This window comes from Grammomys surdaster, unplaced genomic scaffold, assembly GCF_004785775.1.
Source record: "Grammomys surdaster isolate TR1022 unplaced genomic scaffold, NIH_TR_1.0 221, whole genome shotgun sequence".
Classification (NCBI taxonomy): domain Eukaryota; kingdom Metazoa; phylum Chordata; class Mammalia; order Rodentia; family Muridae; genus Grammomys; species Grammomys surdaster.
Genome location: NW_021604666.1, coordinates 540521 through 566991, shown reverse-complemented (window position 1 = coordinate 566991; position 26471 = coordinate 540521). Strand labels below are relative to the sequence as shown.

Below are 26471 nucleotides of genomic sequence, written 5' to 3'. Positions count from 1 at the left end.
TTGGTTTGGTTTGGTTTGGTTTGGTTTGGTTTGGTTTGGTTTGGTTTACTTTTGTAGTAAGTCTACAATAACTCCAAACAGATTTGGTTTTGCCACATAGTGCCAAGTGACACGGAATGGACAACTACTCACTCTGACCACATTGGAAGCTGTGAGCTCATTGAAACACTTTTTACTTTTATAAGTTTCTATTTTCTTCCTAATAAAGTCATAGTGTGAAATTTCCAACATTACACACACAAAACACACACACACACACACACAAAATCATGCTTATTTTCTCCTAGATTGTGTGACTAGACCCAAGGAAATAGACAGTTCAGCACAAGGACATCATGTTACAGAGCAATCATGGTTTGCTCCTTGAACCTAGATTCTGCTCCCAGACTCAGGCCATCATAATTCAAACTTGATAAAGTTTTTATGTGGTCATGCTTACAGTGATGGACTCTCACTAGACTTAGCCTATGAAACTGAAAGCCAGGTTCACACAGTGTCCTGAGAGAAAATAGAAGGCATAGACACCAGCACAGAGAACATGGAAGATAACGGAGTGTCCTGACTCAGACATGAACTTCAGAGCTTATCTTTCCAGACTCAAACTCCAGCTCTCTTACTGAACTTCCGTTTGCCCTTGTAAAGTTGTTCAACCTGTTCAAAAGTAGAGATTATCATCTGCAAAACTGAGCAGAGCTGAGGTACTGTCTGTAGAACTCTTGTGAACTCTGAAGATCTGTTGTTACTTTTAAATGATGTGTGCATGCACAGTGTTGGGGGGGAGGATGTGGATGTATGTGGGTGTGTGAACATGAGTGCAGCAGTGTCATATGCTACTCCCCTGGAGCTAGAATTACACCTGATTGCGAGTCACCTACTTTGGATGCAGGACACTGAAGAAAATTCCGTTCCTTTGCAAGAGCAATGCAGGCCCTTACCACATGGACTAGCTCTCCAGCTCTCCTGCTGTGAATTTGAAATGCATGTGTTATGTAGTTCACTGGAAGCTGACATCTACTAAGCACTGTGCATATGTTTTCTTTTATTTAGGCCTGGGATTGGGGACAACTGATTACACTATAGCACTGGGTGTAGTGTTGGCTGTTATCTTGATAGTATTATAAGCATCAGGACTTTTGCTCAAGCAAAGGCTTCAGAGGGGTATCTTGTCTGATTCATAGATAAGTTTTAGTTATTTCTGGTCTTCATAAACACATTTACCTTGAAAATATCTTTTGCTTGTCTACTATCATTCCTCTACTGAAGTACTATCTTTTAGCACTTCTTTTGGGGTATCATCTGGATTTATATTTGACTTTTGTTCTCTCTCCTCTTGCTTAGTTTCATTGTTTTTCATTTGTGAACATGTTTGTATCTTTCTATTTTTCCCATAATTTTTGTGATAACCTTTGCATCATATAATGTATTATTTTGTTGATTATGCATATTTTCCCAATGGGCTCTGCTTTACCTTCTACCTCTCAACATTTCTTTCTTTTCAGAAGCTTACTTTTTCTATTTTTGAAATGACTGTGCTGTCCATCCCATGCTACATGGACCAGGTAATGAAGGCATTCTCCTTTGCTGGGCCAATTCTCTCTTATAATTGTATAACCAATGACCTAAGAATGAGTTCCACAGAATCCCTTCCCCATGACTGCTTTTTAGCTGAAAGAATATAAGGAGAAAAACACAGATTGTGTCTGGAGCAGGTCAATAACAATATATCCAGCAACATTTGGTAGTTTGTCCTTGCTAGCTTATTCAGGTCTATGAACAAACAGATCAGCATAGCTTTAAGGAAACCAAACTGATAGTCATAAACAGTCCTTACTAAGAGCAAGGAGACAACATATCAGAATGGATAAACCATAGCTTGTGATGTCTCGCAGATCTGATTACAGGCTTAGCTTAGATACAAGGTGCAAATTTTTAAGAATCAAGTTTTTAATCATCTTTATGTTTTGGGTCTAGTGATAGTGTCAACGAAGCAAATAATGTTAATGTAGATAGTCAGTATAGGATGCTGATCATAGGAATGGCCAACTTAGCTCACTATAAGCTTCCTTACACTTTAGATCTATTTCTGTGTCTACATAGCTCTTGACACTGTCATTATTGCTATTACTATTATTAATAGCATAATACCATCAAGTTTCTTTGTCTTCTCCCTCTGTGTGTAAGCTAGGTACACATGTAAGTGTTAACTTCTGAAATAAGCAAACAGAAGCTATAGTCACAGTGATGATATTAGAATGCTGCAGATGAGACATATCTCCCTGAGTCTTGGTTCTATACTTTGTTGCATTAAAACATAAGCATGTCTTTATTTGATTAGGATGGTGGTCTAGAAGTGGCCCAGAGGCTACTTACTTCTTGGGAGGTAACATTTAGATTTAAAATATGGAATTAAACACAGATGTAGTCCCCTTAATTTGTTCTGAAAAGTCTGCTGATAGCTTACTTCACTGTTGGAAAGTATTTAATCAGCATTTATTGGCATTCTTTTCAGAGGTTTAAATAGGTCATAAAATTTTATGACATGTAGAATGTTTTTGATAATGGCTTCAATATTTTCTATAGATAGTACAGTAGCCTACAAGTAGAAATATCAATAAAGTAGCCAGTGAACATCGTATCTGGAAGAGTACAGAGCTTAAAGTTGACATAATAACCAAATGTCTGTCTGTGTTTCAAAGCATACTGCATATTTTATGTGGGCATGTCATGTTTTTCCCTTTCCTTTTATGGCTTTGAACACTTGTAATCTATGTTGGGAAACTGAGAATTTTGCGCTATTTTGTTTATTTGTTTATTATAAAAAAGGGGGTAATAGAATCATGACACAGGAATTTCAATAGACCATGTATATGTGTTAATGTATTAATCTGATAGAAAAAAGCCAATCTATGGTAACTATTCTAGTATTTAGATTAGAATAGTCTCTTGCTTGGTAGCCACATGAACCTGTTGTAAAATATTTTCAGTTTAATATATATATACTGGAACTGGAAAAATAAAAATTCTTACTTGACATCCAGGTTTAGTTGTGGATATCTGCAATCTAAGCAACTCAGGAAACTGAGGCAAGAGGGAACCAAGTTAGAATCCAGCCCAAGCAACTTAGCAAGAAAAATACCAAATTTTTACCAAATTATTACCAAATTATTACCAAAATAATAATTAAAAGTAAAATAAGTCAGTGGTGTCATTCAGTGACAGTGCACTGAGAAACAGACAGGAACAGTTCTCAAGTATATTGACTTATTCAGCAGACAATGTTTGATCTCAATGATTTATTTAGTTTCTGGGGGTGAAGGGAAGGGATAACAATGAGATTACTGGAAACTTACCTTAAGTTTGAAGTGATATAAGTATTTTTAATGTTATACACCAAACTGTGAATGTTCTAAAGAATAATAGATTGTTTGTTTAAATAGTTTGTTTCATATAATTTCATAATATTGAATATTTTATTGTTGTTGATGAGATTAGAAGAATCCCATAACCCCAATAGATTAGTAAATCTTTTCAGAGGTGACTGTCTAGTCTAGTTTACTCAGCATTGATTCCAGGAGTTTGGTGAAGGCACGGAGTAAGTTGGTACTATCCTTGGAAAATGAATTCAACTTTGCTTTATGATACATCTGTTTTATTATGATATTAAATTATCCAAACTTGTGAATAACCACTAATGATGGGTTAGCTTCTTTTCCATAAGTTCCTGTTTTCTGCATATACCTGGAGTCAGTGATCTCATTGATCCATCCAAAAGAAAGTAAATAAGATAACCTTGATGCTTCTCTGTCTATAGCTTGATACATACAATAGAGACATAAGCACATAAGCCTAGGTGGAGACGTGTTCAGGATTGGATGCTTGCATGGAATTTTGAATGGTTTATTAGTTCATTGTATCAACAAAATGAATTAGATGATTATAAATATTTCTGTCATACATGAGAGCCTACATAGACATTGGTTTGTACCAAGGAGAAGCATAAAGGTAGTATGTTTCATGGGTACAGCACAAAAGCTGAGATTTAGACACTTATTCTATTGGTGTGTGTGTGTGTGTGTGTGTGTGTGTGTGTGTGTGTATGTGTGTGTGTACCATTTTGCAAACAACATCTCGTTAGGTTCCTTCCTATTATGAGTCTGCCATGTGTTATATTGCTTTTTATGTGTGTTGTTGTTTAAGTAATCCCTCATACTTGGGCTCTCCTCCAAAGGTGATGCTCTTATTTCATTACTACAATGAGATAATGGGAAGTAAAGGATGTTAAGTGATCTTAGAGGGTAAATGCTGGTAGATACAATTCACTTTCCAGCACTCACCTGATTTAGCTGGGACACATTGCTGCTAGGATACCCTTTGTAACTTTTCTTTAGTGTGATTTCTTACTCATAACGCCACACGAGGTTTGCAGAAACTGCTTATGACTATCAGTTTGGTTTCCTTAAAGCTACTCTGATCTGTTTGTTCATAGACCTGCGGGAGCCTGCAAGGACAAACTGCTGAATGTTGCTGGGTATATTGCCATTGCTCTGTACCAGTAATCGGCATATCAGTTCCTGAGGCAGCTCCGTTTTAGAAAGTGTTTGAGAACCCAAAGTCAGTGCTGAGAGGCATGAGTATGTGATGCCTTGAGAGGAGGGAAAATTTGGGTCATGAGAAGGTGGACTAACCGGGTGCTTAAAGAAAGAGGGTAAATAAGAACATACTTCCATTATCCATTAGAACTCAACGTCAAATAACTTTCCCTGGTTCTCACCTCCAAGGATTATCAGCATTGTCTGTCTTCCACTTAGCTTTATTTTCCTGACTCTGTGCCTTTAGCAGTACTCTGCACTTGGCTGAGGATTCTTCCCCTCATTGGCATTGATCTCAGCCTATCTCTGCTTCCTCTGAATGCATATCATGACACACAAACTCCAACAGGTTCCCTGTCATGGATCCCAACATATTTTGTCTGTGTCACATTTTGGCTACTTATTTTTGGACTCAATTTACTTTTGCATGTCTGTAGCTCACCCGGATCATGAACATGAGCTCTGTGTAGTGTCCTTACGCTGAGCCTGTGTTTTTATCCATTTGCACTCACCACACATGATTTCCACTCCTTAAATAATAGATAATTTTATAATTCTTTGATATAAGGCGTTTTTTAAAATATAGTGAAAAAGATGCTATTTGTTGTGGAGAGACATTCCTTCCAAAGAGGTGGTGTGGCCATTGATGAATGATTCAGGAAAAACCCTCTATGTCATTTATTTCCCTGGAAATTTCTGATGTTCATTCACATAGCCAATATCCTGTTAAATTAGTCAGTTCCAATAGCACAGCTCATGTTTAACCCTGTACTTCCCAATGTACTATCCACTCCTTCCACCTCTTGTAAGATTTCTGAATATCTCTTATTCCTGGAAATGTTTTTTTGCAAACCATTACTTTAGAATGCTTTGTGTTAAAATTATGCTAATCAAATTCACAAGACTGGGAATTAAATTTTGGTTAGTTGTAGGTCGGTTAGTTTTTTTGTTCTCCCCAGCCCCTGGCCTGCTGGCTTCAGCATGTGAGGATGAGGTGCTCCTAGATGACTTCCCATGTGTGTGCTGAGGGGGGCACACTGCGTGGACTCACCCTTAAAATAGATTGGGACTGAAAGGAGAATGATTAGAACTGAGCTTTCAGCTTGATTATCTGCTGGAGTCTCTATTACTTCTCATAATATGCTTGAAAAATTTTATTTGTACCTCAAGGGCAATGAGCCTGGCCTCATTTACAAATATGAATGCAGATATTCACCACGCACTGTCTTCTCCTTCAGGCAGGCTGGCTGACTGTCAGCTTGTTTTATTTACTTCCTCAGAAAAGAATATCCATCTCCAGGGGATTAGCCATAGCATGGATAATGGGATAATGGAAGCTCAGGAATTAGGAGGTTTAGCTGTGATTCCCAACTGTTCCCTGGATAGCCATGAGCCAGTTTTCCACTCTTACTCTGGGACTTCTTATCTGTGAGCTGAGACAGAGCACTCTGACCCCAATGAGCTTCTCCTAAGGGTAGATGAATACATGTATAATATATGCAAAATACACCATCTGCACCAAGGAGGTACTCAATAAATACTCATCTGCTTGGCAGTTACTTTCATGTCAGACTGATCATGACAGGAAAATTCCAAACTGTAAAGTCACTCAGACAAAACTGTCTGTATCCTATAGCTGTCATTCCACATTTTATGTTGTTATTTCAAATAATAAATGGTGCCTGTATTCATTGTGTCCTCTGTATATGAGGAGACTGTGAATGGGTGGAGGGAGAAAAGTCAAATTATTATATCTTAGGAATTTGTCATAATGATAAACAACCCAAATGAGTTTTATTTTTCAGAAAACCGTTGTTTTCTTTTGAGATATGAGAAGTACCTTAGAAATGATTCCATTAGTCTTACCATCTGCTCATTGTTAAACCCTACCCTGCCTTGTTTTAAAACTTACAAAAATCATAGCAAGATGTGATATCAAAGGGTTGTAAATGTTATTTATAGATGGACAGTAAAGGCTCTGTGTCAATAGCAAAATTGGTGATCTTTTAATATATGGTGTGCTTTTTACTCTGGTTTTAAGTACAATTATTATTTATTTGGAAGTTAATCAGATTATTATCAAATGTCTTAGAAAGGACCTCAGACTGGCTTTCAACTTTTGTCAACACATTCTGTAATTTCAGCTTCATACCTTTCCCATTGTGGTTAGATTATTTATTCCTTTGTACAAAGAAGACAAAGATCACATGACATTGTGTATTAAGTAGTAAGTATTGAGAGATAGAAGCACTGAAAAAATAACTAAGATGGTGAAAGTCTCATTTAGAAGGTGGATTATGATGGTTAGCATCATTTGTGACCTTCAGAGCCCTCTGGTTTCTGCTTGGAAGATGAATGAACACTTGTTCTATGTGTCTGCCATTAACATGTCAGTCATTCTTAGCTCTAGCCATCCATGGCTAAATTGTTTCTAGAAGCCAACTTTGTCCCTATGAAGTTTGACAAATGCGAGTTTGGCCATATTATCTACCTTTTTAAATATCACATTATTTCTTGGCATATCTTTCTTGACATAAGCATTACAGATAGCTGATAGTATCTCCATATTTATACTTCAGGCTTTGGACACCTGCTAAAGGATTCCAAGACAAAGTAGGATTATAGAGAAAGCAATGGACCAGTGTGTTCCTTGGATTGGCCTCGATTTTCATCATGAAGCAATTATCTTTAACTGTTTTCTTACAGGAGAAGAAGTATCAGGGGGTCTCTGTCCAGTGCCTCCTCCTCCTGAACGGATGGCTTGTGAAATTCCCTGCCGAATGGACTGTGTAGTGAGTGAGTGGACAATGTGGTCATCCTGCTCCCAGTCCTGTTCAAATAAAAACTCAGATGGGAAACAAACCAGGTCACGTTCTATCCTGGCTTTGGCTGGAGAAGGTGAGTAACTACAGGTTCATTGCTTCACCTGTAAGATTTATTACTGATTAAGTAACATTCTTGCCTTGCATGTAAATTAGGCTTAGATTATATTCCTATTTGTTAAATGTACATTAAGCATTTCATTTCCACACACCCTTTATTTTCTGTGAGTCCTCTATTTTATCAATGGTGGTCTCACCATTCCACATGGATTGCTTTAGTCCAAACTCTCATATGACCCAGTCTAATAAATTACATGTTTTTTTCCTTTTACTTCTTAGTGAAAGGAGCAAAGTATGGTCACACATCCAGGCCCAGGTGTCTTTTGCAATTGGGAGCATAATTGGATCTGTCTAATATAAAGAGTTCCAAAGCAGGAATTAGAGACCTGACTTTCCACCAAGATATATGCCAGTAACATCTATAAGGGACTGATCTGTGTCCTGATTTCCTTTTCCAGAACATCTAGTGCCAAGGGCCAGGGAGGGAACATGAAAGCCATGAAAATAGCTTTGAAGAAGGTAAAAGGTGCTATGGGGATATGGATAGTAACTGCAGAACAAATTAAAGGAACAGCGGCTCCCATCATTCCCAGCAATGGACTCCATCCCCAGATACACATGTTATCCCTTTCATGTCCTTCCTCTGCCTCATCAGTCTTTGGCTCCATTAGAACAGCAGGACAGTGGGACCCCTGCTGTGAGCAGCATCTTAAGCAAGATTTCAGTACTGTGATCATGAGAAATAGGGCCAAGGTCATGGTAAAGGAAGAATTTTGTTATTTTAAAGTGCAACTGCTTTTATATATCCCAGCTTTGATTTTCTAGAATGAGGGGGAAAGATTAGTATTCATTAGAATAAAAATAACAAAATGGTGGCTATGCATCTGAGCTATTTGTCCCGCTGAATAAAACATTGTAATGTGAATAAGTAGGGAAAGATCAATACTTCCGAGACATACTACTTTTTGCCCTGGATAAAAATGTAAAAGGGTAGATAGTAATGAGGTTTGGTTATCTGATTCAGCCAGGGGTGTAAAGGTGAACCTCTGCTAGGTCTATCTGCCAGGGCATACCGGGTTGTCAGAGCTATTTCAGAGTTGAAGATGAGTTTTTCTTGCTAGATTTTAAACACATGCCTCTGGATTTCTGAAATGGCAGTAAAATGCTTGATGAGGGTTTGGTACTTCAAAAATGATAGTCTGAGAAACAAAATATCTTCCTTAAGAAAAGGAATTGTATAGTGTATGTTTGACACGATGCCTCTCCAAGGTCAGGGCCTATTTTATGTTTTTTTAAACATATGTATAGGGTGCATTTGACACAGTGTTGGTCCAAGGTTCTGCACTAGTCTATCTCACTGATTAGCTCATACAAACATAATAATATCAAAGGAAAAGCTGATTTTTTTGGAATCCATTTCAGAGACGTGAGCTTCATAGGTGAACAGTAGACTAAGTTAATTTTATACTCTGCTGAATATGGACCTCTTCCCTGTTAAATTGGGAGACAAGAACATACCACTATCCTTAGCTCATGGTACAGAACATAAATTCCTGGTCTGAGAGCCAGAAGGATACAGTAGGTTAAGTCTCTAGGATACAGAAGAAACAAAAGCAAGAATGATAGCAATATGATTCATGTCTTCTTTCTCACTTAAAATTTTCACAGGTGGAAAGCCCTGCCCTAGTAGTCAGGAACTCCAAGAATACCGTCTATGCAATGATCATTCCTGTACGCAGCTCTACTGGGAGACATCTGCTTGGGGTTCCTGCTCTGAAAATACTCTTGTGACTGCTCTCAATGTGACCATTGGCTGGAATGGAGAAGCAACATGTGGGGTGGGCATTCAGACACGGAAGGTCTTCTGTATCAAGAGTCATGTGGGACAAGTAATGACCAAAAGGTACCTCCAGCCTTCTCTTGAAAGTGCATATGACCGTTTTCCATGTATTATCAGTAGAAAATGATTATAACACACAACTGGCAGGCCTAGGTTTGTGGCAGAATAAGAAAAATTTGTGATGTTCTTTGAAAAATCTTTATTTAATTTATATTTATGTGTTCATGTGTGTGTATGTGTGCATCTGCACATGTGTGTGTGTGTGTGTGTGTGTGTGTGTGTGTACTCATATGTGTGCAGGTGTCTATAAAAGTCAGAAGAGGGCATCATATCTCTTGGATCTGGGGATATTGTGGTTGTGGGCCATTCTATTCAATTTCCAGGAACTGAACCCTGGTTTCCTTGAAGAGCACTTTATGTTCTTAACCATTGAGCCATCCTTCCAGACCTTGTTGTTCTTGTTACACAACCTTTTAAGATAAACAGATATAGTTCAAAGTTAAGCATATTCAATAATATGCTCCAGAATTGCATGTATGTATCAGTCAATAAAAAATTAAGTCATCTCTACAAACTTGAAGTAAATTTGAGTAGTCAAATATATTTTCTAAGACTGCCTATCTCTTTGTATCTTCTCAAGTCTTAGAGAGATTAGGTCAGCCTGGAGGCAGGGTCTAGTCTTTGAAAGGCAACATTTCACTATGATTCAGATTCCCAAATCTCTCTTACCATAGAAATTTTGGTTTTCCTAGTCTATGCTCATAAGTATAATACAGTTGTATGTTTTCTCTATTCCCTGTAATGAAGACATACATTTTAAAAGTAATGAGGATATATTGACATGGGTGCTGGGATAGAAATTTAAAAAAATAAAAAACATGTCAAGAAGCATTTAAAGTGATGATAAGAAAGAGAGATTGGCAAGAAACCTCTATTGGGAGAGTTTCATTTCTGGCTATAGCCCTTGCTCAGATTGTGGAAGCAAAGAGAAAATTTAAATGCCCATGCTATGTTCAGAGTTGGGATAGTTGGGATATTTAACCTCATAACATGCCTTGTAGCTGTGATAGAAGACCCCACTCTGACCACAGGAATGTTGAGTTACAGATTATGATGATAAAAGCTTAGGCACATTATCATCAGCTTGGCAATTCAGTGTTCCCCTAGGAAATAGGAATTTTCAGTCTAGGAGGAAGAAACTCTCCTTTCTCAATTCTCTAACAGCATGAACTTAGAGATGCTGCAGTCAGGTGATAAAAATCAGGGGCAGACAATGAAGCTAGTGTTCAGATAAATGCAGAAACATTTGCATCATAAACATAGGCAGAATCATGCCAAGCCTGCCTCATCATACCCCTGCCCTTTCTGATATTGTAGACAAATGTATTTGCCCAACTGTCAGATTCAATACAATGCATGTTTATTGTGGCAACTTAAACACCTGAGTATCTTCACTCTTGCTATGACACTGAAGGTCTGTGCCCTTCCACACTACTAAAGAAAATGTGTTGGCTATGTATGAGGGAAACCACAGAAGCTAAAGTTAAGGGAACAAAACTAGCTGTCCTAGAAGGAAGGGTGACAGATATGGCCCACCATTGGTACTTTTGTGTCTGATGAGCTGATAGTTCTGAAAATACATTCAGAGACAATTGATTAGAAATTGGTCACAGCCAGGAAGCCTAGTTGTAACTGGTCTTTAATGCTATATACCTGACCACCATGTTGTTGAAAGCCTATAAAAATTCCTGGAATTCAGAAATAAATATTAATTTTATAGAGAAGTGATGGGATTTGATAAGGATTAAATATGAATGGGAAAAGGTCCAGAGAACCTGATGTTCATCTTTCCTATATACAAATATGTATGCGCAACAATCAGTGGTAGCAAAAGGTGCCAACATAAAGAGCCATTTGTAACCATGACCATTCTTATTGATGCAAGCATGCCATTGCTGCCCTAGTGTCTAACTTTTCAGTGCTGATGGTGTTTGAGGGCATGAATTTACATCAGTTGTATTTTTCTACTTACTTGGTAGTCAAGGCAATATGTGGACTAAGTGGATCTATGAATTAATGGTTTTCTAGACAAACTTGAACCATAGCACTTCATGTCACCCACTATAACTGATAATCTACTGAGGTTAACAGTGAAATCGAAAAGAGTTTAATATAATTGAATTGTGTGGACATGGGACCTCTTTTTCTGGAAAAGATTGCAACCTTATTAATTTTGGTCCTAAATTTTCAACTTTGAAAAACCATCTCTGAAACAGTAGAACAAGTATAAAACTCAAAGCAGACATTGCATAAGAATAGGTTAACCCTAACATGACATCCAGTAAATATTTACTCGTTATTATGAAGGAGAAATATAGCAGGCTGGGAGTCTGATCTCTCTTCCATAAGTTTTCAGTTCTTAAACAGCTGGAAAAAAATATACTTGGTTTAAGGTAACTTTTTCCCCCATTTTTTAGCAAAAGGATACCAGAATAGAGACGCATATCTACTAAATAGGTTTTTACCATATACTAAAGTATCACATGGACAAGGAAAGTTGATCTGTAACTTAAATGGCCTTCATTGTCCTCTCATATCTCATAATTACTTTGAATAGTTTATTATAAAGATGTCTGAACATACCCCTTCATTCAAATTTTAACTATCCTGGTTAGAATTGTTATCAGTTTGGCAAAACATAAAGTCACCCATGAAGGAAGTCTCAGTTCATGGTTTTTCCCAGATCAGATTGGCTTTTGGGTATGTCTGTAGAGGTTTGCCTGGTTTCTTAATTGGTACAGAGGGTCTAAACTATGGTGAGCAGCACTATTACCTAAGCTGATAGTCTTGGGCTGTATTACCAAGCTAGACAAACATCAGTCTGTGAGTGATCCAACAAAGAACGTTCCTTCATGGTTTTTCTTCATATTCCTCCTTGAATTCTTGCCTTAATGATGGGCCTCCCTTAATGATGGGTATGGAAGGGAGAACCTATTTGACCATTTTTTCCACTAAATTGCTTTTGATTAAGTGTATCATTACAGCAATAGAGATGAATCTAGAGCATGAGCTTAAAGGTGTTTTGTGGGTAAAATAAATCATAATACCAGAAGTTAACAGCTTAGAGAATAATTTATAAAGGCATATGTTTTTTTTACATTTGTATATGAGACTCTAAAATATTATTTCAGTGAATAACCTCCAGTTTTACTACATGCCAAAAGTTACTTTGATGGATGTTTCACATAATACACACTGACACAGAGGGTTGGGGGATTGTTAATATTAATTACTTTTTGTACTATTAACAAAGCTGTAAAACCAGCCATGAAGTTTTCATTCTTACTGTATATCTCTAAACCATTCTTGTAAATGTGAGCAGCCTACATTGACTTTAGACAATTTATTTAATTAAAATTCTTGAGGTCATTTATATTAAATGAAATAAGAAGATAATACTCCAGTGGAATGCCCTGTGATAGTACCAGCAATAGAAAGCATACTTTGCTTTGCCCCTTCCAAAAATATATATACTTAAAGTCTTTTTAGTGTTATAGCCCATGTCAATCCAGGCAGAACTTCTGTTACCTGTGAACTCCTTGGGGTGGTATGAGTGTTAGAGACAGAAAGGAAAACTATTTTCCTAAAGAAAAGATTGGGCTAGAGAGAATAAATGAATGTGTTAAAGTGATGTATTTTGCCCCTAACTCCCTTGACCAAGAGGCACAAAGTTCCTCTCCTCACACTGCTGAGACTCAGTTTTGTTTGCATGGGATTGTGTGGGTTAGAATGTTACCATTGTATGAGAAATAAAACTGATGATATCAGAAAATGAGAACCAGCCAGCACACTACAGAAACAGAAGTCATAGCTCACATGGGTGTCTCTAGGGGTTTGTTTCATTATTCAATGCTTTCCAGTTGTAACGTTTAAAATAAAAATAATAACAACAAAGATTACAAGCACAATGTTCCAAGCCTTCCAACGTTCCTGATAAGGCATTTCCTGCCTTTACTGTGAAAGCACCTGGCATTTGTGTGAGATATACTAAAAAATAGCTGTGTTTAAATATCTAGTCTATAAAATGTTGGTAGATATGCCCCATCCAGCTGAGTGAGATGAATATGGCTGTGGCTGAGTCGGATGAGTGATTAGGGAGATGGGCACAGATCAGGCACCATGAAGAGAAAGGCATTGTGAAAATTGGCTTGGCTTCTTAGCTTCTTCTGATGCTGCGCATGTCGGTATGGAGCTACAACCTATATGATGAGAATGAAAGACAATGTTTGCAGATCCTCTCAGAACACGTCTAAAGGAATGGATATATCAAAATGAAATTCATGTGCCTAGTATCAAGAGCAATGAGATTCAGTACACCACATATACACACAGATAGGAAGAGTAAATCATCCCCAAGGGCAAAGAGTCATGATTTTTCTACTAACTGAACAGTAAATCCATGTCTTCCTGGTTTTTGAGGCTGTGCTTTCAACTTGAAAATGGCTGAAGAACTTAGAAAATATTTCCTCAAATTGTTTCACGTTTTGGCTCCAATTACATGAAAGAGAAAGTGACTCAATTGCAGGTTCTACTTATACTGAGCTAAGGACCTGGCATTTTTAATAAATAAGGCAAAATTATCTTATCAAGATAATCAGAGCTGGTGGTATGCCACACGTGTGTTATATGTAGAACCTACATACCTAAGTTCCAACATAAACAATATGGAGACTCTTGATGTGGGTTATTCACTGAAATGGTGCAGAAAATCAAACTTGTAGTTTTTCCAGGCAGAAGACACAAAAGATGGTGGTTGACAATGATGGCATTTTGGAACTCTGATAGAAAATTTATGAAAATTGCAAATGTGATCAAGTGTGAAGTCTTATACAACACACTCATAAATAAAGGAAGTTGTACTCTGGAGGAAAGGGTAAAACCTTCTGGAAGAAGAAATTAACAAAAACACAATTTCATGGGCAAGAGAATAGTTGATTTTATGGACCAGAAAGTGTGTGCCCTTTCAGGATAGGCCTTGGCTTCACAATTCCAAAATACACTAGAGAGCCTAGGGTTAGTCTTCTCGGGGAGGAGATAGTAATGTTTCTCTTGTTCCCATAGGATAGAGCACAGGTAGTATGTTCCTCTTAGAGAGGGCTAGCATTGCTCTCAGTGACCTGCTTTATTAATGATGTATTCAGAATCAGCAGGACAGATGCTGCCATTTCCCCAGTAGAGAGTACCTTTGACTCATACTTGAGTGGCTAGAGTCCTCACAGTTTTGGCACTCCATATGGAAAACTTAAAGGCCAGCATCACAGTAACTTCTTATCTATTCTTTGAATGCCCAGAGGAATTTTCCATAGGTAGGTGTGGCTCCTCTATCTATGGTCTATGGAGTGTAGAAGAGCAGGCATTGCTGGAGACACTCCCAGCGTGCCTAAACAGTACTCTGCTGCCAGCTCTGGGGCCCAAGAGGCAGCAGAGGGGTTAGGGTAAATGGCAGCTCACTTTATTTTTATTAGACCTCAGAGTATAAATAAAAGTCCTAGGAATGATTTCAGTGTTGTTTACTGTCTGACTAAGGTGTGATATAAATTTTCCTTACTGGAGTGGATTGTATCAATGACACAATATATCATTCTAAAGAACCTTTTCCTCCTACAGCTTTGCTCCTTGAACAAATCCATTTGATAATGGTTTATTTGAATTAATTATGGTTAATAACAATGCCACTAATAAGTTTTCATTTATTATTCATTACTCACTTACATGTACATTTTTTCCCTGTAGTTTATTTTTATCAGAGTATTACATACTCCACAGAGTTGAACAACACACTAGGATCAATGCTGGAATGCATTCCATCCTCAACCGTTTCCTATTCTATACTCCATTTCCCATAAACCCAAGCTATACCTCAACTGGTGTCATGTCTTTCTCTTGGCTATGTAAGAATAATTCACCTAGATCATCTATAGAAATATGAGATTCAAGCAGTGAGCACTTATTCTTTCTTTCCCCATTCTTTGCCTCTAATTATACCTTATCAGTTTCTTGTCTACCTATGCTTTGCCTTCATGTTCATAGGAATGAACAAAAACATGTACTCTCAGTTCTTTTCTCTTTCTATTGTTTCCCTTTTAATTCAAAATAAGAGTTTTTAGACATTCAACTGATTGTTTTTGTTTATTAGTTATAATTCATCTGTTAATTAGTATCCATCAAAGCAATAATGCTTAGTCCCTGTTTCCAGGACTTTCATGACATCCTTCTGGATTGGGCATTCTGCCAGTAACTTATATCTATACTTTTGATTAATATTTTTGTAAAATTTGTCTTAGTCAATTTGAACTACTATAATAAAAAAAAATGCCATAGTGCAGTGACCAAAAATCAGAGCATTATTTCTCATAGTCTTAGAGAGTAAGAGTCTCAAACTAACAGTCTGGCCAGGGTAGAATAAGGAGATTCTTCCTGATTTTTGATGGGCTAATTGCTATATCATATCGTCACATGGGAATGAGCAGGGATGGGTAACAAGATTTCTCATGTCAGGAGGCTAGTCCTCTTGTAAGGGCTTCATTCATATAAACTACTCACATCCTAAAGACCACACCTTCAAGTACCATCACCTTGAAGGTTAGAGATTCTACACATGAGAACCACAAACTGGTCATCAAAAATGCATTCTTTATTTGTCTCATCAGTGGAACAAAATGCTTCACAAAACAACTTAAGGATGCCATGAGCCCTGTCATCCTTAGTGCACCACAGCTTTATGCTCTCACCTGTTGGCAGTGATGGGAGGTGGGTAGGGAGACTTTACCTCAGCATTGAAGTTTAGTAAACCTTCTATTTGATATCTCTTCTCCAAACACTGCCAAGCTCTCAATAACATGTTCACATCAAAAAAAAAACAACTTAAGGATGGTAGGATTATTTGGAGTTATAACTCCAATCCACAATGTCCACTGTGATAGGGAAAGCATGGGGCCAGAGCTGGAGACCACTGACCATATCATACCCACAATTGGAAAGCAGAGAGATGGAAGCTGGTGCTTAAACTCATTGTCTCATTTTTATTCAGTCTGAACTTCCAGCCCATAGAAGACTGCTGCCTACATTCAATGTAGGTCTTCTATGTCAATTCATGTAATCTAGAATTTCCTTCCTAGGCAGGGCTAAAGATTTGTTCCCGTAGTGATTCTAGATCTCATCAAGTTGACAATCAATACTTGCCATCACACATAGCATCCTTCTTTGATGTTTTTCATTTAGACTCTCTGAACCTTTGATTCATTTCATAAGGGCCTTCTCATTTCATTTTCAATGCCCAGACTTAAGCATAACTGTACCTTTATCTTACCTACCTGGACCAACAGTTTAGAGCACACCATCTCTGAACAGGGCTGCCTCTTCCACTCTCTGTGCTGCTTCTAAAGTTTTTTTTTTTTAATGATGAAAATGTTTTACATGTTTAGATCTATCAATTAGATCCAATGTCAGCAGTATTCTCTTTCTTCTTAGGTGATATCTTTTTTCCTTCCTCTTTGTTCCTAACATGATTAATTCCTAATATGAGTCTTTAAATTTGAAATATCCTGTTGTTTGCATGTTGGTCATTTGTTGCACCTGGATAATTTTTATTTTGAATTACCATGCTGTAGTATTATGATAATCTGACCCATAATCTCCCTGATAATCTTATCTCTTTTGTTTTTTTTATTTGTTTGTTTCTTTTCCTAGTGAAATTCTATTAACTGTTAGACTTGCTGTGTGATATTTTTCCTACCAGGATATTTTCTCAAGTGCTTAGTCTCCCTGTAGTTTGGGCTTTACTATTTATTATTGAAACCCTTCAGTTGAGCATTCCTCTGAACTGATGTCAGAAATAAGTGTGAGAACACAGGCAAAGCACTTAGCTACACATGGTTCTGTCACTAAGATCATTCCTTTAAACTACATGACGTGTTTAGACTCTATGTGAACTTAATAGATGGAAATTCCATATATGCATGGTAAAGTGCCACTCTGTCTCCTTTGTTATTTTAGAAGACAAATGTGCTTTTCAACTCTCAATATTCAGAAGCATGGAAGCAATCAAAGATAGCAAAAAAGATGTTGTTTTTCAGAACTTTATTTTTTCCAAGTGATTAACTATATAAATTCCATTCCTGGATGTACACGTTAACTTAATTTTCAATGAAATAACAGCTCTCACATCTTTCTATGCTTCATGATAGCTAACATGCATATTTGTTATCTATGGTTTATAGTATCATGTGTTCCCTGTCACATTGGCCTACATGTTCTATGGAAAACATAGGAAATATTTAAATATTCCAAATGTTTAATGATCAGAGAAGCTCAACATTTTATGTGGAGCTTAATGACTTTTCCTTCTTGTGTATTCATACCTCGCTCTACATTTTATCTTCTATTTTAGCACATCAATAATTTGATATATTACCCTAAAAAAGTTTCTTATTGAAAAATACCAAAATAAATGTCTTTACTTGTTTATTATAAAAATATCAAATATTATTTGAACAGACCCTGATGGCATTATAATTGATGTTTTTCTTTCCTTAATTTTAAGAACCATATCCTTCTTCCTTTGCTGTAGTGAAAAATACTTTGGTATCTGAATCAAGTTAACTTGAGTTGACTTGAGCTCTGCCTCTGGCTATGACCTCCTGTGTAAAAGGCAGCATTTCCCTGAGTCTTTCTTCCATTATCTATAAAAGATACATTTTTCCCCTGAAATCCTACAGTTCTAAGTCAATCCATTTTTAGTCACCAAAATATTGACATAGTCTCTTTGTTTTGATAGATGTCCAGAGTCTACACGGCCAGAAACTGTGAGACCTTGTTTCCTCCCATGCAAGAAAGATTGCCTTGTGACTGCTTTCAGTGAGTGGACACCATGCCCACAGCCCTGCCAGCCAGGTAGGTGTTGGCCTCTCTTACCTTGCTTCCTTCTCTAATCATTTGATTCATCTCCTACTACATAATATGTGGGAGACTGTACAATGTGGACATCTTTCTCCCTCATCTATGTGTTAGCTTGACAATAAAGTGAGTAAAGGAGTATAAATAAAGTCATCCATATAGAGTTCTAACTTCGAGACTTGGAAAAAGAAAACTATGTTCAGATATGCTATGTCATGCTTTTACTGGCACACGTTCTAAGAATACACATGACCTACTGACCTGTATCTTGAAGACCTTCAAATAGTCAAAACATATTGACTGTCATTATCGCTCCCTTACTTTAAACATTTGTTCTATGGTATTTCTTCTAATGCATCATTACCACCCCAGAGCTGCTATGAGTGCTCAACTCAGATCCACATACTTAATAACATATAGAGATTAATCACTATATTTAAACTAGTAATTAGCATAACTATGTAGAAAAATAAGAGCAAATGTGCCAATAATCCTGGAACAAGCACAGATATTAGACATATAGGATTTGGGTTTGTTGTTGTTGCTGTTGTTGTTGTTATTGTTGTTTGGTTGTGCCTGGTTATTATCCAGGATGCTGAAGACCCAAGTCTCTGCTGAGCATATCATACTAAGTCTTTTTCCAAGACTTTGCTCAGTTTCCCAATGAGAAGTATCATAGTTCTGAAGTATGGATTTAGTCTGAGGTTCAGAGTTCACAACCTGTTCTTTTACAGTAGTTTCACACACTGAGTCCTTGTCCCTGAGACTTTACTCCTACCACAGTGAGAGAAGGAAAATAGAATAAATACAAGAACAGTAAAAGCACTAGCCATGGTGTCCTGAGAAGATAGATTATCTCTTAGCGACTCGTGATCATGATGGTGATGATTTACATGCAGCATGTGAATTACTCCACTGCTGGACCAGCTCCCTGGAAAAAAGGAACTATTCAATTGTGCATAGAAAACTTGTATAACACTGAGCACTTTGTTTCCCCTATTAAGTCCCAGCCATGCTTCTCTGGGTTTCCTCCCTCTTTGCCTCAACTAAATCAACACTTTCTTGAGGTGATAAGGTAGGACCATTGCCACAGATCCAATGGGCAAAGGATGTCAAGTCTCGAAGACCTTCTCACATATACTCTCAAGTTGTTGGCTAGTGCCATCAATGTCTTATGCTACAGAGAAGGCACCTGCATATGCAGTTTTGTATCTGTGCTGCTCATCTTTTGAACATTACCACAGAATTAATATAGTAGCTCTGCTTAAGGGTAGAATCAGGAATAAATATATTGAATAGGAAGAAAAGTAGAGAGTTATATATCTGATCATGGGGAGAAGAAAAACAAATGCTACTCTCTTTCAGGAACTCTCCACCATTTAGTTTCTGGAATAAAGATCCAAAGTAGATCAATCAAATAAACAGGGTTTGGGATGGCCATGAAAGGTGGCAGGTCAGAAGCCTCCATTCTGATCCATGTTAAAGGCAACATTGAAAAGATTAACTTGAAGATTTACTGGAAATGTAGAATGCTGTGGGGTCACCTAAGTGACCTGTCAATTTGTAAGCCAGGTTAGTTTAGTTGAGTAGTTGAGCCAGTGAATCCTGATGAACAGGGATCACTTCAACTACTGCTTCTCTATGTAGACTACAGACAATAAAATTTGCCTTGATTTTCAAGAGTCCTTTTCTAACCATGGCTTAGGGTTCGATTACCATACCTTGTAATATGAATGCTCTTGGGGCAACTTTAAATTTTACTCCAATTTCCAGAGATTCAACACATTGTTTAAATATTAGGCATTACTGTGATTACAATTTCTAAGCCTCAGTGGTATCTTTTTGCTTCCAACTCTTCAAGCCTAGATAAATCCTTTCATGGTTTTGCAGCCGGGGACCTGAAAGGGTAAAGACTTAAGTTTTAGATTTCTTTTAACTTCCTGCTTACTCTTGTGTATAGCCTAATACCTAGAACATGATATTAAATAAGTGTGGGTTAATTAGAGGATACTAAGAGATGGGTTTTGTTGTTGTTGTTTTGGTTTTGGGGTGATGTTGTTTTTGTAAAGAAATGGTCTTTTTAAGCTTGTTCTCAAATGCTGTTGCCCCAAATCACCTGGAAGCATAGTGAAAGGCAGATCACTGTATTTGTGCATAAGGATTTAGAACCAGTAGCTATGGAAAGGTGCCAGATATTTGCAACTGTATGAAGTTTAAAGGGTGATCCCTCATCCTGTATTCCAACACCTGATCACAAGTCCTTGAACAGGTACCTTCTTCTCTCACTCTGGGTGTGTGTTTTGACCACTCCTCCCTTTCAACTTCTTTCAGCTAAAAAATTTAAGGACTGAGAGAATTTAATGCAGCAGACACATGGCTGGAGTTGTGTTTACAAGTTTGAGATCACAGGCTTATTACTAGTCTTTTCTGCCTCAGTTTCTTCACTTGTAAAATGAATTTAATAATTCCCCTCATCATAAGGAAAATCAGCATAGATTAGTGCCTCAACCACAGTAGACTTTAGATAGGTAACCATAACTGTTGGCACCTATGCTTTGGGAGGCTGACACTGTAAAGAGATGCTCAAGTGTGTTCTGAAACTGAAGACATATCCCCCCAAGAATCTTGTTAAATGCAAACTCTAATTCAGCAGACCTGTATTGTGTCTCTGGGTTGTTTCTGTCTGTCTCAGCTCCCAGTTGTGTCCTATACACTCTCAGTAGAGTGGAAAATGTCATCTTCAGAGTTAAAAGTAAGTTCATGGATTTGGACCAGACCAGCAGGTAAACACAAGTGGAGTGGCAGTGGGGTTGAGAAAAGTGAATTTGCCCATACTGAAAACTAAGGCACATGCCCAGGAGTAGGGCAGGCTGGAGTAACTCCTAACTTCAGGACACATGCAATTATGACTCTAGGTTGGGCCATCAAAGTTGAGGGACAGCAACAGGGTGTGTATATTCCTCAAACCTGCCTTTGTGATGGAATCACTGGAGAATCTGTAAGAAAATGCCAGTTCCTGGATTCTACTGTCAGACATTCAGGCATAATACATATGTGATATGATAGGGAAATCACTAGATTATGTTGAATCTCCAATCTAATCCATTCTAAACCCCCAGAAAAGCCATGGTGGTTCAGAAGCCTAAAATATTAGCGGTGATTTGTTTCTTAGCAATGAGTGAGCTGTGTCAGGGTTTATTTTTGTCGTGGTCGGAATTATGAGCTAAATCCCTTAGTCTAAAAGGTATTTGCAAGCCATGAACAATCTCTGGCTAGTAGCCAGACATATTTCTTTTCTCCTTCTTTCTTATCTAAGCCTGTCCTTAACGCATTAATAATTGCCCCATATCCTTTCTACACAAATCAAAGTTCTATACAGGCTCAGCCCTGTTGTGGCCTCTCTAATTTTTAAGCCCCTGTCATCAATTAATCGGCTGCTCAAGAAGCTTTTCCTGCCACTTCCCTTGCTATATTCTCCATTCTTCAGCCTGAAAAGCAAATGCCTGCCAGAAAGGACCTGATGTTGGCTCACTAATGACAAGTATAATATTCTTGAAGCCTTTATCACCCCTGTGGAATTTCCTCACTGCACACCTGTCTGAGGATCACCTCAGACCACCTTAGGGTCAAACTCTTCAGGTTAAAGGGGCAATTACAGCATGGTAACTCTCCATAGAAAATTTGTCCAGTTGGTGTGGATAGGAATCACTCATTTAGAGCTTAATATTTTACAATATATCTCCTTATATGATTTTAGTCTACTAGAAGAAAACATTGCTAATTTTTTATTGCAAAAAATCATTTTAGTCAAAGTTTGTCATTATTATCATACCTCATGGAAATTCTCCTGCATCTGCTCTGGGATGCTAGATATACAGGCAAGGGTTACCAATCCTGGTATGGTTTTTCTTTAAAGTCAATGACATTGTTCCTACCAGATTTCTACCAGGCTGCCTTGTATGGGATTTATTTTGTATTTTGTGTTTTGTATTCTCAACATTTAATTAGTATATGAAATTTCAGACACAGTCACATATAACTTAATAAAATGTTAAATATCCTGTATTAATAATTAATGCAAAATACCCCATGACTGCACAGAACAGTGATCACACCATGAGGTATTCTGGCTTTGTCTAAACTTCCCAATTTCATCTCCTCTCCTGCATCCACTAATTGAAATTTTTCCCAGATGTATAGACCACTTACAGAAAAGAAGGATATGGAGGAGATAAAGTTATTAGTCTGGAGAATGAAGTGAAGCATGCACAAAACATATCATCTATAACTTCCAGGAAACCTCAAAGTTAGTAATTAATTATTTTTCAATTTTCTAATTAAAGGCCAAGGGAGAGCCTCCTGCTTTCATCTCCAGGAGTGAGCTGGATGGAAGAGCCATGGTAATAGGAAGGCCTGCAGCAGCAGGCTGTGCTGAGAGTCAGCAGGAAACTTCATTTGATGGTTTCCATTCTTTCCTGTCTTAGCCATGGGAGTTAAGTCTTGAATTTGCAGATTCTAAGACAGTAGACAGTGGTTTAAGGACAACAACAAAGCAAAAACAAACAAACTAAAAAAAACATATTTGTGTCATGTCATAACAGTTAATATTATAGATTTTTTGTAGTTTTTTTTTTGCTGTTTTGTCCTGTTTTAAAAACAAGTCCTCTCCATTCCCTTGCTCTAATTCCTTTATTAGTTCATCCCAACTTCATGTGCTCATTTTTTGTTGTTTTTGGATTTATTTTAACCCACTGAGCCCACTCAACACTACCTTTATGTGTGTAGATGTGGAGCCATCTAAGTGCTGAGGTTGAGACTTCCTGACCACCTCCACACTCCATGATGGGGTTTTGTCTGCTTTTATCTTGTGCAGATACTATCACAACTGCTGTGAGTTCATCTGTGCAAGTTCTTTGTGGTACCTAGAGCACACTACCTCCTTGTAGTCATCTACCACCTCTGACTCTTATGATCATTGTACCTCCTCTTCATTGATCATCCTCAAGTCTTTGGAGAAGGGTCATGACAGAAATGGTGCATTTAGGGTTCAGTAGTACATAGTCTCTTATTTTCTATATGTATATTGACCAGTTGAGAGTCTCTGTGTTAATCTCCCTCTGCTGCTAAAAGAAGGATCTCTGATGAGATTTGAGAGGTGCATTAATTTATAGACATAACAGTGAGTCATTAGAAGTTGATTTAATAATGTTTATTTGGAAGACTAGTAGTAGATTCTCCCACCTAACTCCTGGTCTACTAGCACACAGGTATTAAAAATTAACATTTCAAGACATATGTTCTATGTTGTGGAAAATGACCTAAATAGAACCAGAAAGTAGTTGGTTACTTCCATAACATTCCTGCCACTATTGTAGCAGTAGACATTTCCTACCAGATAAGTTATTATTGTAGCTTACAGGGTTCACAACTGTAAGATTCATGATTGCTATTGTCTACTTACATACCTTGTGCTTTCCAGCACCATCAAAACTAACTAGTAGATTTGAAGGTACCAGGCTGATACCAGCTTGATTTCTCCATGTTTTATGACTTAGTGGGTGATATCCGACAATAAGATCTTAGCATCAAGCTCTAGGATATAACAAAAACAGTGACAAAAATCTGTACTTTTTGAGTGTCTATGCCACCCTACACCAACAACTCCAAAGAGGTACACCACTTCTATTACTGGCCTTTGAGCCTATGGTATCTCAGTGGAGATTGTCCCCCATTTTAATGTAAGTTAGTTCAAAGTCTTTCTCTATGTGTGTACATATGCATTTTAGGGAGCTTCTACAGCAGTAGGTTTTCATACGACGTTCCTGAAGTTCTTTAGGGTTAGTTGTTTCTCCCCATGTTCCCTTCCCTACCTGTTCTTCCACATCCGCCCACACCACCATTCTTCCTGCTCCATCATTCTCTACTCTGCCTTCACACCAACTGTGTCCAATTGCCCTTCTACTGAAATGCCCCCTCCTGCTCTCCTGACTTCCAAAGTTGATTAATACACATATTTTAAAGATACTATCATGAATTCTGGCATCAAACTTCCTGCATTAAAGCTCAACCTGAAATTACAAGTTACTTGAAACTTGTTGTATTTATATTTCCTCCTTAAGGTAAGAAAAGCTAGAGCTAATTTCATAAAAGTGTTATAAGGAGGCTGAGACATATAAAAGCATGCCAGGCTCATGAATATATGATGATGATGATGATGATGATGATGATGATTACTATTATTATTATATGATGATGATGATGATTACTATTATTATATGATGATGATGATCATCATGCCAACTACAATAAAGCTTCCAGAAAGTCAGGTACTTTTGTTACCAGGATAACCTACACTATTAAATATTTTCTATGCTGAGATTATGACATTTGTTTTCCTGTCTCTATTTTCCATAGATAGACAAATAAACAGCAGAGAACAAGAATTCTCCACTGGCTGCAATAGGGTGGGTGTTATGATTTGTAGATTAACTCTCCCTCTCTGAAAGCTTCATGCTTTGAAAGCTTGCCCCACTGTGGGTATGGCTATTTTTGGAGATAGTGGAAACTGTAGGACTGGTCTTTACTGGAAAAGTACTTCACTGAGTGTTTTCTTGGTCAGGGGTATCTCTTAAACAACTTTGTTTTTCCCAGCCTTCCCTGCTATGATGCTTACCCCACCAAGTCCTAAAATAACAAAGTTCAGCCCAGAAACAGAAACTTCTGAAACTTGTGATCCAAGATAAATCCTTTCTCCTTCTAAATTCTTCTCAGGTTTTGTCACAGTGATGACACGTCTAACACAGTGGGCCCTCAGTAATTAAGGGATGAATATATTAATGAATTTGAGCTCATTTCCTCAATCATTCTCTGTCTTGAAATTTTGCTTCCACAGATTATTTCACAAATCCAGGTTGGTTAGGACTGGTCATTTTGAGCAACTAAAGATGTTCCAGCCAGGAATTTAACATTCCTCCCACTGAAAGCATACAGGCGTAAACTTCCCATTTCAGGCTCGTCATCTTCTCTTCTCTTCCCTTCTTCTACAGTACCATTCAAGCCTTTATCCATTTGAGCCGTGGATTGTGAAATAATAATTTATTTCCAAATAATTATAGCTCTGATGTGCTTGAGTAATCAAGATCTTGAATCCAGAACACTGGCCTCAATATAATGTTGAAGGCAATTTTTTCCTTAATCAACAAAAGCCACAGCTGAGTTATTACCTTTGTAAATTCTGAATAATGTGTTCTCTTCCACAGTGCTTTTGTTATTCCTCCCTAAGAAATCAACTGAGATGTGTAGCTCTTGTGTGTTTCTCAAATCAGCCCTGATATAGACTGCCCTTGTCTCCATGACTGCCACAAGGTGTGAGTTTCTCTCTTTAGTGTGTAATTTGAAGCCTGTAGATCACCATATGGTCCCAGTGCTCAATAAATATCCCTGATAATTTAGTAGGACGAATGACAAACACTTGGACTTATAGAGATTCCAGTTCTTAGTCAATCTCCTGCAAAGCCGTGTAGTTCTTGCAAGGAAATCTCCCAACTCATACTAGGTACCTGTTAGTGAATGAAATTTTTCCAGTTAACATTTGTATATGATATATCTTCCTGTCTGTTAAAATTAAACATATCAAATCCAGTATGTGTATGTATATTGGTATATATATATATATATATATATACCATTTTGTCTGAACAAACAGAACAATGGTTTAGAATAAGAACTCTTGCTCATGGCTCAGAACTCTCAATCCTACAGAGTTAATGTTCACTCAGGAAGCACTTCTAAAGGAAGCCCTAACACCCATTCTAGACTCCCTTCCTGTTGTCCCCTTTCTTACTTTTCTTCCTGAAATAAAGATTCATATGTGATTATGAACACTTGGAGTCCTGAGTCATCAGCCAAATTCTCTCTTCCCTGTTCTACTAGTCCCAAGAAATAAATATAAACTTTATTAGCAGATGAGGGACCCAGACTCAGACGATGAGAAACTGCACTAGGCTTCTCAGTGTGTTCTAGGTCATGAAAAGCAAGCACCTTTGAGTCTACCGTCATCTTTAATGGCTTAGCTCATCTAGTTTGACTATTTCTAGATCAAGAATTTGAGTCCTGGTACTTGTGAAGTAGATGTTGCACTTTATAAATAGTACATTATCCATTCTCTCTCTCTCTCTCTCTCTCTCTCTCTCTCTCTCTCTCTCT

The 26471-nt window shown here is 37.6% G+C and overlaps 1 protein-coding gene across 1 annotated transcript in view; it reads left to right on the top strand.

The window, feature by feature from the left end:
• Thsd7b (thrombospondin type 1 domain containing 7B) overlaps nucleotides 1-26471 on the top strand; it is an 834275-nt gene that overhangs the window by 435262 nt on the left and 372542 nt on the right. The window contains exons 8-10 of the mRNA XM_028773130.1: nucleotides 7296-7487; nucleotides 9140-9374; nucleotides 18148-18263. Of these exons, the coding sequence (XP_028628963.1) occupies nucleotides 7296-7487; nucleotides 9140-9374; nucleotides 18148-18263 (543 nt within the window). The remainder of the gene's footprint in view (nucleotides 1-7295; nucleotides 7488-9139; nucleotides 9375-18147; nucleotides 18264-26471) is intronic.